At 40.0% G+C, this 14,376-nt stretch overlaps 1 protein-coding gene across 2 annotated transcripts in view; it reads left to right on the top strand.

Annotated features, from left to right (window-relative positions):
- LOC101859494 (carbohydrate sulfotransferase 15) overlaps positions 1-12,801 on the top strand; it is a 25,512-nt gene extending 12,711 nt beyond the window's left edge. For both annotated transcript variants that reach the window (XM_005101930.2, XM_005101929.2), the window contains exons 4-10: positions 1,264-1,395; positions 1,681-1,930; positions 2,469-2,597; positions 3,763-3,919; positions 5,772-5,925; positions 6,584-6,731; positions 9,319-12,801. In XM_005101930.2, the coding sequence (XP_005101987.1) occupies positions 1,264-1,395; positions 1,681-1,930; positions 2,469-2,597; positions 3,763-3,919; positions 5,772-5,925; positions 6,584-6,731; positions 9,319-9,503 (1,155 nt within the window). In that variant the 3' untranslated portion in view covers positions 9,504-12,801. The remainder of the gene's footprint in view (positions 1-1,263; positions 1,396-1,680; positions 1,931-2,468; positions 2,598-3,762; positions 3,920-5,771; positions 5,926-6,583; positions 6,732-9,318) is intronic.
- The last annotated feature ends 1,575 nt before the right edge of the window (positions 12,802-14,376 follow it).

The raw sequence follows: 14,376 nt of genomic DNA, 5'->3' as shown, positions 1-14,376 counted from the left end.
GGGCATCTGCTTTTTCTATCATATACACAGGTGGGGGCCTACCTGTTTAGTTTCTCTTAATTTTAGTTTTAGTAGAGGTTTTACGGTGCTCGCAACTGCATAAGGTCATATGAGCGCCAGAAGATTAGAGGTGTTACAAGAGAGTAAGGACCATAAAAAAGAAAAAGGGGAGATTAGGACGATAGATGTTTGATAGGAAAGAAGAAGCAAACCACACCAGAACACCCGCCAACCACCCACTTAGTTTCTTGGTTAGCCTGTACAGCTTCTCCTGTAGTGTTAATGTATAAGGTTTTCCTCATTTGATGTCTCAGGGCTCTGTGTGTCCTGCACACAAGCGGATAGTTACAGAACGTTAGGAGAATGCCATTGGCCAATATTTATAGTAACAGCTGTCTTGTTTGACCTATTCTTTAACATGCATAATATAATGAGCGTTTATCGTAACACTTTACTAAAATGAAAAGCTTTCTTTTTTTACTCCACATTTTTTTTTTAGATCAGACAGAGAGACAGTAGGTCTGCAACTTCTTTTGTCTTTTGCCAGAATGAAGAACACTATTTTATGACACAAACAAGATGGCTGTTACTATAAATATTGGCCTATGGCGTTCTCCTAACATTCTCTAACTATCCGCTTGTGTCCTACACTGCTGAAGCATGCGTTCCTTCGTTTGGTTTGCTTCTCCACACTGGCGTTTTGATGATTGTACAAGTTTAAATTATAATCTTCACACGTGTCTAGTGTGTTGTGTTCGTGTTCTGAAAACTTTCACTTGTTGTTGGGTAGGATAGCTCACGGTAGTTATCTGGTATCTGTGGTGCTCTGAATCATTTTTTTAATGAGAGTTTTGCAAAGATGATGAAGATGATAAAGAAGTAATGCTGTGTGGAACATGAGAATGTCTGTACCAGAAAGGAAACATTACTGTCCAGGGTCATAAAAAAGAGTCAAGTACCTTGGATAGCATATAGTTTCTTTCTTAGTCCAAACATTTGCATGTTCCATTCTATGTGGAACACTTGCCTTTTTCTGTGTGTGTGTGTGTGTGTGTGCTAAATTTAGACCATTGGGTGGTTTGCAGGTGCTCTGGTGTGGTCTGCTCCTTCTTTCCTATCAAACATCTATCGTCCTTATCTCTCCTCCTTTTTTGTGTACGTTACTCTCTTGTAACACCTCTAATCTTCGGCACTTATATGACCTTATTGTGTTGCAAGTACCGTAAAACTCTTACTAAAAAAAGACAATTTTTCTTCCCCCAGCTCCTCCAATCACAGATCCGGCTGCTTGTGGCGGCCATGATGAGCAAGAGCACCATGTTGGATGAGCCGGCCCGCACCCCGACCTGTATGGGGGAGACGGAACCCACAGAGGTGGAGGATCTGCTGTGTATTGTAAGTGGGAACTGGGACATATGTGAGGCATCCTGGTGATATCAGGCTCTCGTCAAAATAAGGAAATCAAAGAAAGCAGCATTTTTTTGGCAGATGGGCAATTTTTTTCTAATGTATTTTTTGGTCGCTCAGCACCTTTTATGTCCATTTAAAAACACATTTTTGTGTTGATTTGACTGAAAAACATTTGAGTAAAGGCACAGAAAATGTAAATTTTCAGTTTCCAATGACTCTCAGGCTATGGAAGTTACCAAACTTTGTATTCCTTCCCTCCTTCCCCAACAGCCCAAACCAGAGTACCTCCCCGGCATCAAAAACCCGTGCTGGTTCAGCAGCACCACCGCCGAGCCCAGTCCACAGGCTGAGGACCTCAAGCTGAGACAACGGCTGCGCTGTCTGCCCTACTTCCACCTGCTCGGGGTCGGCAAGTCTGGCACTACCGACCTGTGGAACCGCCTCATGTGGCACCCGCACATCGTCTCCAATCACGGAGTCTTACACAAGGAGGCCCTCTGGTGGGCCTGGAGACGATATGGTGACTATCTTCTCTTTCATTAACTAATTCAGTGTGGGTCGTTGGTGGATGGTCTTGTGTGGTTTACTTCTTCTTTCCTGTCAAATATCTATCGTTCTTTTCTCTCTTCCCTTCTTTTCTTTGTATATATGTTACTCTCTGGTAACATTTCTAATCTTCCGCACTTATATTACCTATTTGTGTTGCAAATGCTGTAAAACTGTTTCTAAAATAATTAAAACTTAGCAAACTCAGTACTGTCCTTCATAATTTTGGAAAGACCTGACCAATGTGATCACTGAGTAGGATTTCCATTGGTAGACAGTTTATTTAACAATTAGAGGGGGGGGGGGACCTGAATAAAGATTGGTTTAACAATATTTGTTTTTGTTTTGAGGTTGCTTTCCTAAGCAGACCCATTGGCACGTAAACATAAGAAAACTTCCCTATATAGGCCTCATGGGGCTGGAATTCACCATTGTAGCTCTGGGCACCGAATGAGTTCATTCCCTACTGCATTGTGGTGATGTGATTTGATTATTTACTTAATTTTCTGCAGGCTTCACTGGTTACCGGAGGTCAAAAGTTCAGGACTTTAATACTTATGTCGACATATTCAACAACACAGCCAGACAAGTTCAGAGGTCATTGGAACAAGACACCCACTACCATAAGCTGCTCATCACAGGTTTGTTCTATAACCATGTATCTGCCAAATTAGATCAGAGCTGTTTTTGTCGGAAATCATGTTATTCACAATCAGGATGACAGTTGGTGATACCATCATAAGATAAGATAAAATAAGACAGGATAATACTTTATTATGCCAGAGGGGAATTTTTCTTGGCTGTACAGGACCGTAAAAACACATGCAGGCATACATAAAAAATATAAATTATATATCAGTCTCATCAAAATTCAATATGAAAAGAGAAGTAAAGTTGACAAAATGTACATTCACATCAGATGCATCATTTAATCACATGCAGGAATTTAAGTACAAGACCTTTGGAGTTAAAATAAATACATACTCTAAAGAGCAACACACATCTATGCTCATTCTGACAAAAGCCTTATGCTAGATGGTAAAAAATGTCTTTTATATCTTTCTTTCTTTGTTTTTGGAGGTACATATCTGCCGCTGCGTGATCTTACAATTTGCGTGGAAAGGGGGTGTGATGGGTCGTTTATAATGCTGTTTATCTTTTTTTATACGTGTGGTGTTATAAAAGTAAAATGAACAGTGTACATTAAATTTTTAGTGATTCTGGAACAAAATCATCATGCTCATTCATGCCTTTCACCCCTGGCAGGGTACAGGCCACATACAAGCTCCTTCCATTTATCTCTGTCCTGGGCCATCCTTCCAAGCTCGTTCCAAGTGAGCTTCATCTCTCTCATGTCCCTTTCCACTCATCTCCTCCATGTTTCCCGTAGCCTACCCCTGCCTCATGCTCCCTGTGGGTTCCACTGCAATGACTGTCTTGTGATATTTCTGAGAACAAAATAGGAAAGAAATTAAATCCCCCCCCCCATAATTCTGGTATTGTACTTCAAGCCTTTCATCATTTTTGCATGTTTTGTTTCATGTATATTATACAGATATTCTTGCTGAATAGTTGTTTTTCTCAAATGTTTCTGTTTTGATCTTTTTTCCTGTGTCTCTGTCATGCTACTTTTTTCTGAAAATTACACATCCTGATTCCTCATGGTTATAAATCTGTTATTAGATACATATGTATTTGCATTTCACAAAGTGAGCTTATCTCACTAGGCCTGTCCCAAACCATCCCAACTCTGTGTGTTAAGTAGGTCAGCCCAGACGTTGATCTTCTTATTTCGTATGGCCGCAGGAGACGGCAGCCCTCCCGACTTCTGGGACTTCCGGGGCTGGCGCAACATCAGCCAGAACCGAGGCCTGGCCAACCCTCAGGTGATCACGCCGCACCTCATGAAACATTTCTACGACAAGCCAAAGTTCATCCTCCTCTTTAAAGACCCTGTAGACAGGTAGGTGGAAAAATGCCCATGTTACTATATCTCTGTCAAGTTTCTGGGGAGCCCTTGGTTTTCTAAACTTTACTCCAGCTAAAAAATGTCGAGCAATTTCATATATCGGTTGGTATTAGATGGGTGACTCTAGAAGTTTAACACTTTGCAGTCACAGAGCCAGCAGTACAAAACACCCCATCTGGTCAGTGAGCCAGGAGAGCGACTGCAACGGACTTCTCGGGTTGCGCCAGGTGACTAGAACGGATAATATTCACCATATTGCGCCACGTGACTGCAAAGTGTTTAAGAAATTTTTTTTATGGAGCTCACAACTGCATAAGGTCAGAAGTGTGTTAATGAGCAAGATTATTTATTCTCAAAAGACATGACACAGCTTTGTGGCATTCAACTTTGGTGTGTATATATGAGAATCTGTTGGTGTGTAGTTCCCTCTGTGTGAATGATATGATTTTGTGTCTTCAGTGGGCTTCTTTCTGTAACCATGTAATGTCTTTCTCAGTGACAAGACAAAGAAACTTAATGGGGAGTTGGCAGGTGTAGTTTAAACCCCCAGGGCGGTGCCACTGACTGAAGTGTGTTTAGGCCATTCCCAAAGGGGGACATTAACTTGTTCTTATTCACAATAGAATTGTGAATGGGCAAATTCAACAATGTCATGCTTATAACTGTGCCTGAACTGCAACTGGGAACTGCCTCTTTTTCTTTCCTAATCCTTACTATGGTAATTTTTCCTCTACTTCTTTTGTATGTTTGTCTCACTCTTGTGACCCGCTATTTCCAGGGTGCCTTGATAGTCGAAGCAGACTTTGTGCTGCTGAAGCTAGAGAGGTGAGCAGAGTAAGCTTGATTCCCTGTAAGGACTTCTCTGTTGACATCCACACCCCTTGGTGCTCATATGACCAAATGCAGGTGCGAGCGCTGTAAAAGCTCTACTAAAACAAAACAAAAAACAACTTCTGTAACCATGTAGATCTAGTGTCTTTCCCAATGACCAGACAAAGGAACTTAATGGGGAGTTGGCAGGTGTTCTGGTGTAGTTTTCTATTTCTTTCCTTATCGTCATATCTCTCCTCTGTCTGTTCTTTTTATGCTTCTTTCTTGTATCACCTCTAATCTTTGGCAAGTATGTTTTAGTTTTAGTAAGAGTTTTACGGCACTTGCAACACAATAAGGTCATATTAGTGCCGAAGAATAGATTATGTGTTACAAGAGAGTAACAAACACAAAAAAGAAGGAGCGGAGATAGGGACGACAGATGTTTGATAGGAAAGAAGAAACAAACCACACCAGAGCACCCGCCCACCACCCACTTTGGCAAGTATGCGACCTAATTATATTATTGCAATTGCTGTAAAACTTGTACTATAAAACTTCACGTGTGTATGGGTGTTGGGTGTTGGTTGACTTAATTTGCACCAAATATAGTCGAAATCGTCTTTGATGGCCATTCATTGTTGAGGAGAAAAATTATTGTCTTAAACAGTGGGTGGTTGGCGGGTGCTCTGGTTAGGTTTGCTTCTTCTTTCCTGTCAAACATCTCTGTCGTCCTCATCTCTCCTCCTTCTTTTTTGTTTGTTACTCTCTTGTAACGCCTCTAATCTTCTTGCGCTCATATGACCTTATGCAGTTGCGAGCGCCGTAAAACCTTTACTAAAACTAAAAACTAAAACCTCTTATCTTCGGCCCTTATATGACCTTATTGTGTTGCGAGCGCCGTAAAACATTTACTAAAACTAAAACTGTCTTAAACAGGTGGACGTTTTGGACAATGATGTCATTCTAATAATTTGGACATGTGGCCATCAGAGTTGGTTTGACGGTACATTTTTGGGTTGTTTTTTCCCCCCAGACTTTACTCTGACTATTTCTTTGTGGGCGGAGGACTCACCTCCTTAGACTTCCACAACGACATCCTGGCGACCATCGACATGCTGGCCAGCTGCGTCAAGATCCTCGGACTACAGCGCTGTTTTTACGACCCAAAACTTTACCAACGACTGCCTGTGAGTTGATTTGTTTTATGATGGTGGCTGATGCGCCTAATCCTGCCCATAAAATGGTGGCTGCAATGAGTACCAAGAAAAGACAGATGATATGCACTTGTTATATTAATGTTTAGATTTCTATTAAATTAGGAGCAGATAAATAATCATTTCAAATAATAGTGAATTCATGAGTTTTGTATTCTGGACTGTAATATGTTTTGTGCAATTGACAAGTTCTACATTCTCTTGCGCAACTTTGAGTCAAAAAATGACCATTATATTATACATATTAATAGTGGTAGGCCAATTTACAGGTCACATTTTGTTACATGTCTATCGCATTTTCTGACCAAATGCAATGTGACTCCTTGATTTGCCTATCATTTGCTGATTTATATAGATATGGTCACTTTCAAGCACAAGAGGGCTATCCCAAAAAATGCTGTTTTGAGAAAATCGAAGGTAAAGTTTTTGCCCCTTTTTCAGTTTCTTTAAAAGACAAGGAGAGTTTTTTCTATAACTAAACAAATATACACACCAATGAAACCAAACTTCTCCTTCAGGTTGGGCAATGCCTGCTTTTGGTGTAGGTCAAGATTTCTGGAAACCTCCGAAATCTGGGTTCGCCCGCCTGTCCTTGAAATAAAAGCGACCATATTGTGTGTGTTTTTGACAGGTACGTCTGCCATTTGCCTGCTACTCTGTCTTCATGCGGGAGTGGCTCCGAGTGTTCCCCAAAGAAAATTTTCTCTTCTTGAAAACGGAGGATTACGCTAAAAACCCACAGGAGACTCTCAAAGAAGTCATAAATTTTCTTGATCTGGGTAAGTTGTTGGTAAGCTTGATTCTGAAGACATTGCTTTTCTCTAAGCGAGTGGTTGCAGTCATTTTAGGGTGGCTGCTCATTCTGTTTCTATTTCCACATTGTTACTTTTTTTGTTCTGATCTATTTCCTGAAAAAATGTAGCTGCTAATTTGTTCATTTGTTGGCCTTTGTTATTTTTGTTGGGTTTTTTTTTTTTCTTCAGTAATTCATGATGCAAGAATGTGGTTAATGTCCCTAGGTTGCGATGTTATTTGTGTGTCCCCGCTTGTTGCGAAGTTATTTGTGTCCCTCCATTTGCAATGTTACTGCTGCAGCTTAAAATGTTCTTTGTTCTACTTATTAGAAATCTAATTAGGTAAGTACTCTCATTTAATTAGGTAAGTACTCTCATTTAAATAGATAAATACTCTCATTTAATTAGGTAAGTACTCTCATTTAATTAGGTAAGTACTCTCATTTAATTAGGTAAGTACTCTCATTTAATTAGGTAAGTACTCTCATTTAATTAGGTAAGTCCTCTCATTTAATTAGGTAAGTCCTCTCATTTAATTACGTAAGTACTCTCATTTAATTACGTAAGTACTCTCACTTGTAATGCTGGGAGCTGGAAGAGGGCACCACCGGTAGATCCTATTTCATTTCTTTCTCTCTTTTGTTTCTGTCTGTCTTACTCTTTCCTTGCGGGCAGTGACTGTAATCGTGTTGATGTGCATTTCATTACTCAAACAGATTTATTCCAAATCTTTCCTCAGCTGCATTTTTCTCATTCTGTCGCTTGTGCTTCTTTTTTTTTCTTTCCTTCAGTCTCTCAAGTTGTCTTTCTGTATGTAAATTGTGGTTGTGGGTGGTTGGCGGGTGCTCTAATGTTGTTTGCTTCTTCTTTCCTATCAAAATCTATCGTCCTTATCTCCCCTCCTTCTTTATTGTGTTTGTTACTCTCTTGTAACACCTCTAATATTCTAGCGCTCATATAACCTTATGCAGTTGCGAGCGCCGTAAAACCTCTACTAAAAATAATTAAATTTAAAAAATAATTGTGGTTTCGTTGATGTGATTTTCTTCTTTTTGTGCATAAAAGTATTAGCTCAATTCAGTTCCGAGTAAAATGTGATTGGTATCTTATCTACTCATCATGAATTGCAACTCAATATCTGTTTGTTAATTTATCTCTCTGCCTATTTATTCCTCTGCCTCTGCTCATTATTTACTGTTAATCTATCAGTATTTGCTGCTGTCTTCTTCGCATCATCCTTATACAGTAGTCTCCGCCTAAACGCAGGCCATACAAAAGCGTGCTCCGCTCAAACGGGATTTAAACTGTATTATTTAGACGTACAAACACACGGTCACTCCCCCGGAGCGCACGCTCCGATCCTCGAAACACGCCGACAGGTAAAGCTTGACAAAGGGAACTTTTCACTACAACCTACACAGCTTGCCTAAGACAAGCCTAGAAAACCGGATGGATGTTTGGTGAGACTGCCCCTCATGCTGAACAAAGAGAGTGATGGACAGCGTTTTCACAACCAACTTTCCACAGACACATAGGTCTAGGACTGGTTGGGGAAATGTTGGGGGGTTGGGGGACTGAAATGTTTTTTAATTGGTCACTGATATTCATGATCTTTGAGAGAAGATTTCTGACTGGTGTTTGGGTGACTGCATGTAACGTTTAATTAGAACTTAGACCTAGGCCTATGACAGGCAACACACGTAAATGCTGTAAAACTCTGGATATGCTTCTATAGGATTAAAGATTAGTCAAGTAAGCCTAATCAGCTGCACTCAAAGAACTTATAACGTACTTGTTCAGCGAATCACAAGAGAAATCTTTCTCTGAATGTAGATGTCTATGATTCTGATGTCGTTCATGAATTTACTGTCAAGGGTTGTCACTTTGAAAGCCACGTGGCTGGACCATTGTCTCTATGGCTATCACCAACAGTTTCCTCTTAGGCTATCTGTTTCCGACATTTTATGGTGCATGTCAATACATTGAGTCTGTTTTTCTGCGCCCCTCCCCCCACCCCCACCCATTTAACGCCTTCGTATTCTTAACCATAGTCGGGGAACCCTTCGCAAAACAGTCACATGTTGTCACATTATCGGCCAAAGTGACCCCCACCTCCAAAGGAGGTCGCTAGAATATCAAGGCAGTGAGTTGACTGCGTCCCTTCCTCCCTTTTCACAGGTTCATGTAAACGCACACTCAGTATAAACACACGTTAAGGAGCCCACCCGACTGTAATCCTTTTGTTGCTTGTCCATCCATCAATCTATGCAGTCTATTATCTGTTCTTCACTGAACCTATTTGTTAGATTTTATCCCTCTATTAACACTTTGCCATCATATTTTTCGGAAAATCCAAAGAAACTGAGCGGTAAACATTGCCAATCGGCGAGACGAAGTGGCAAAGTGTTAATCTATGCTTCTGTCTTATGGGTGGTTTGCTGGTTGTTTGGTGCAGTTTGATCCTTCTTTTATTTTGTATGTTACTTTCTAGTCACACTCAAATCTTCAGCACTTATAAGACCTATTTGTTTAAGCATCTGTCTTCTTTAAATATTGATCTACTTTCTTACAGCACCTTTAGACGAAAAAACCCTTCAGACGATTGCGGAAGAGGACCGCTCTCGGGTGACCGTTCAAAAACACGAAGCGGGCCCCATGATGGAGGAGACCAAGGTCATTCTGCGGCAGCTCCTGGGACCGTGCAGCGAGCAGCTCCGCAGCCTTTTACACATGGACAAGTTCCGTTGGGACGGATGACCTCACAAGTGTTTATCACTGAATCATATCTCTTTATTTTCCTGTCACATCACAGGAAATTTGTCTCAGCTTTACAAAATGGACAGGGTAGGGCCGAATGATGATGAAAGGGTGGGGGAATGGGAGGGGGGGGGCTGAGGATGAGCTGTAGAAATTGTAACACCGCTGGAAGGTGGGAGAACGTATCTCACAAAACAGTCTAAAAAATTAAGCTTGGCGACGAACTGTATTTCCGAAGGATTGATGGGACTTTGTAAGTTATAAACTAATAGACTGATGGTGCTCTCTAAGATGCTAAATGAATTCAGGAAGAAGTCATATTTTTATTTTGCCTGTATGCGTTTATTTAAGACACTTGGTAGATCTACATATATTTATATATATATATATATATATACCGTATACGATATATGAACCGTACTCCACACAAAGGCATCTTCTTATCATCATGAAGGAGTTTGCCTGCTTGTAATTGTCATGAGAAGAAAATACTCAACAGATAACGGTCAATGATGGTTAAGACGCTTCTATATCGTTTTAATCTCAAATTCAAACTCTCGAAGAAGTGCCTTGAAGTGTTTCTTCTGAGAGTATGATTTTTCATTGTAGAATTTGTCTGTAAGGTCTACAGACCCCTTAAGTATGGCCACGGGTTGAAAATGTGTACTTATGAGTGTGAAAGAGTAAAGCTAACTTTGAAAAAAGTTTTAGGAAATAGAGTTGTACAGCATTTGGCTACACAAATAGGTTATAAATGCTGAAGATTACTAGAAGGATTACTTGAGAGTAATAACATATAAAGTTTAAAAAAGGAGGGATAAGGACATTAGATGTCTGTGGCTTTACTGAAAATGTGGATTACTTTTTCAGTCTATTTGTTGTGCATTCCCATGAACCAACAATGTTTAAGGTGGTAGGATGCTTAACTCGCTTTCTCTTTATTTCTGAGAACCACAGAATAGCTAAAAAGTTACTACGCTTTGTTTTCACATGTTAGGTCGTACCATTATAAACACAAAGCTGTTAGGAAGAAGGAAAGTGATCCATACTTCAAAATAAGATCTTCAGGTTTTGTTTAAAATACATGTGGAAATTCTGGCACTAAAAAGGGTCTGTTTTATGGGGTAGCTTCTCTAGGGCATCAGTATCACTTATAGATCATATTTCATCATAGAAAGGCAAGCAAAGCTGATTGATAGTAGTTTAGTTGTGCTGTATAAAATTCAGCTAACAATCTAGTTCCCCCCTAAAAATCAGCCTTTTCTGTCTTGTTATGAATATGAACTGGTTCTTAGACAGAGACCACTGTACATTGCTCTTTTGAACACATGCACATAATATGTGTGTGTGAAATGACTCGCACATCCCTTCCTCTTTTCCCTTTTTTCTTACACGTGCCATCACTGAGTCTGAAAAGCAGATCTGAAAAAAAAATTGATTCCCCCCCCCCCCCCCCCTTTATTGAACGAGATCTGTTTTGTGTCGTCAGGGACACTTTCAGTCTTGTCTTGTTTGGCCAACAGACATGTCAGTTCGTCAGATCTGATGTCCGGAAATGTAATTCTTGTGGAACTTTTTGTATGAACAGGAAGGTGTATGTGTTTCCGGAGTATTACGTTCTACTGCCTATGCATGAGCCAGCTTTTTGTGTAGAGCGAGGCATTATGTTATTTGTGTGCGTGTGAGATTCCATGCAAGTACGAGCCAGTATGAACTGTTTATTTTAGCAGTTTTTGTATGATTACTTTTTTTTGCTGTTGCTTTTTATTTAAGGGTAGGCAATATTTCTGTTTTACAAAATACTCAAATCAAGTTTATGTGATAGGTGTATATTTTGTTTGTTTTTTTGTATTGCTGTACCCTCGTCTTTGGGAAATAATGGAATTTTGCTTTTGTAAACCTCTGACTCTGAGCCCATACTGGGCACTGTTAGTTTTAGTGTCAATAGTTAATAGGCCTGATTATCAACGGCTTTGGTCCTCTTGAGTATGATGATTCAGGAAAACCGTTCTAATGGCTGTCTTTATACAATAGTGATTGCAAAAAAGATATTACAATGATAAATACTACGCTTTTTGATTTTTAAAAGCTCAGCTAGGTAGGTGCCGTCTTATAACCTTTTGATGACCAGGACTGTTTTTATCTAAATGGGGATCTTTAAAATGACATCCACCCCTTTGGCGCTCATATGACCGTATGTAGTTGCGAGCTCTGTAACACCTCTACGCTCTACTAAAACTAAAACCTAGGGATCAGAAGCAGCCATTGAAGGGTTTCCCTGGGTCCCCACACATTTTTGATGGGCAGAGGAGCGATGTTTGTGCTTATCATTAGTTGTTGCTGTTGTGTATTGTGAGAGTGGATTTCCACCTACGCTGTGTGGATGAAAAAACCCCCACATTTTTCTCCTAAGCTCTTTGGCTTTGAAAACACGTCAACCATTTGTTTAGTGTTTAGGAAATGCTCTGCTTCCATTGTTCAAAGAAACTACAAGCTTTATGAATTGCCCATAGTTACCGGTAATAATTAATTGAAGTGATAATTTTTTTTTAAAATCTGTGTTACTACAGCCATTTACACTGTGAATTAAAAACTACAAAACTTACTAGAGTATGAATAGCTCCTTAAGTTGGAATTTCAGGGTCAGTACCAAGTCAAAGACATATTTATAATACCTCTTCAGCGTTTTTTTCTATTGGAGACTTTTTTGTTTGCCATCTTGATGTGGTAGAAATTCAAGTTGGATGTTTAAATGATGCGTACCAGGGTAAGTGTTCTTTTAAAAAGGGAAAATTTGTAATTACAGTTGGGCACAAATGACATGAACGCTCAAAACTCGAAGTCACGGTATAATGAATGTTTCAGTTTGTGTCTGTGTGCATGTGTATTTGTTTGTTTGAACGTTAGGGGCTGTTCACAAATGACGGCGGCTAAGATTTGGTGAAAAATGACACCCCCCCCACCCCCTTGTCATCTTCTGTCATCTTTCCCAGGACCCCTCAAGAGGGATGGGTGGCGTGCTCGGTCAAAGTGCACACACTATCTACCTTTCAAATACTTCTATCTTTCATATATGTAGTGGAAAAAAAAGATTTGGTATTTTTAATTCAATGTTTTCCATGTTTCTAAAAGATCAAATACGCCAGCAGTGGTTGTCAACCTGACAGAAAGCGAATGCACTTTTTACCAAATTTTACAACATGATAACGAACTGGTATTGTTTCATCAAATGGTTTCAGCAAGCATGTGTCATGTCTTTTCCTTTCTCTGGTCTGGTCCCATCCTGATGCTAAAAAAAGCAGAAGAAATTGCTAAAGAACTTGGTAACCCCCCGGGGCAGTGCCACTGACTGTAGTGTCTTTAGGCCATTTCCAAAAGGGGGACATTTCTCGTTCATGCACAGTAGAATTGTAAATGGGCTGATTCATCATGTCACGCTCATCATAACTGTGCCTGATCTGCAGCAGGGAACTGCTGCTTTTTCTTTCCTAATCCTTACTATTGTCATTTTCCTCTACTTCTTTTATATGTTTGTCACACTCTTGTGACCTGCTATTTCCGGGGTGCCTTGATAGTCGAAGCAGACTTTGTGCAGTTGAAGCTAGAGAGGTGAGCAGAGTAAGTCTGATTCCCTGTAAGGACTTCTCTGTTGACACCCATCCCTTGGCGCTCATATGACCTTATGCAGTTGCGAACGCCGTAAAACCCTCTACTAAATTTTTAAACAATAAAAAAATAAGAACTTGGTAGGCCGACTGACTTCACGCTCAACAGGTGTGTGGATAACTTCAAAACGAGACGAGGCACCGCTCCAAGCGCTGTGTGCATTGATTTTGTAACAACTTTGAATGTTACTTATAACTTTCTGTGATTTATTTTTCAGCCATTGTAACACAGTTACCTCCCTTGATTTTCTTCACCGTCATCTCTCTCATGTGTTGTTTTATGGTTTTAACCGAATAATGGATGTGTCAAACAAATTTGTCAGTCCCCATTGAGTTATATTATGCGTACCTGCTTGTGTAAGGAAAAAGCAGAGAATTATGCGCAAGTATGAAGTAGAAGTGACCTAGCCTACAAATGTACCATCACTGCATGTACCATCAATACAATTTGTCATCTTCTGGTAGACCCAGTAAGAATCTTTTTGCAATTTCATTAAATTCCACAGAACATTTGTACTTGAAGCGGGAAAACATGTGATCAAAACAAGATTTGTGGATGACAGAGATATCATTCACTACTCAAGGGGCATTATTAAAGTGACAATCGAGTTTAAATGTATGTCATGTACTTGATAAATTATGATAAATTATTTTTCCCAATGTTAGTTAGTTTTTCCCCCCTTTGGTCACCTTTTCTCAATTTTATCATCGATTTTGTCTTTATGTAGCATCAGATCAGTGTTTGTTTTATAGTGGCCAGGCTTTTACTACTCTTAGCCATAGCACGCAGGAGACCCTCGTTCAACTGGGGAGAATTTTTATTGAGTACCTTTTCTTGTTTTTTTTTCTAGGATATTGTATAATAAAATAATAATAATAGATAGATAGCATTTGTATAGCGCATATCCCCGCTCAACAGCAGGCTCTATGCGCTTTACACTATATTATTACCCCAGCAGACCATAGAACACTCCGAAACATTCTCAGCTTCCCGGGAAGCATACAGTGCAAGCAGTTATACATTAAGCACTCAAACACTAACAAACTGACTAGGTCTTTCTCTGTCTATAGCCGGGTACCCATTCCCACCTGGGTGAAGTGAGGAAAATTCGTGTAAAGTGCCTTTCCCAAGGACACAACGACGGGTCCCTGACGGGATTCGAACCCACGACCTTACGGTTGCGAGTCCGAGAGCCTAACCACTAGGC

This window comes from Aplysia californica, unplaced genomic scaffold (genome assembly GCF_000002075.1).
Source record: "Aplysia californica isolate F4 #8 unplaced genomic scaffold, AplCal3.0 scaffold00304, whole genome shotgun sequence".
NCBI lineage: Eukaryota > Metazoa > Mollusca > Gastropoda > Aplysiida > Aplysiidae > Aplysia > Aplysia californica.
The sequence above is the reverse complement of the archived record's forward strand: the minus strand, read 5'-3'. Positions and strand labels throughout refer to the sequence as shown.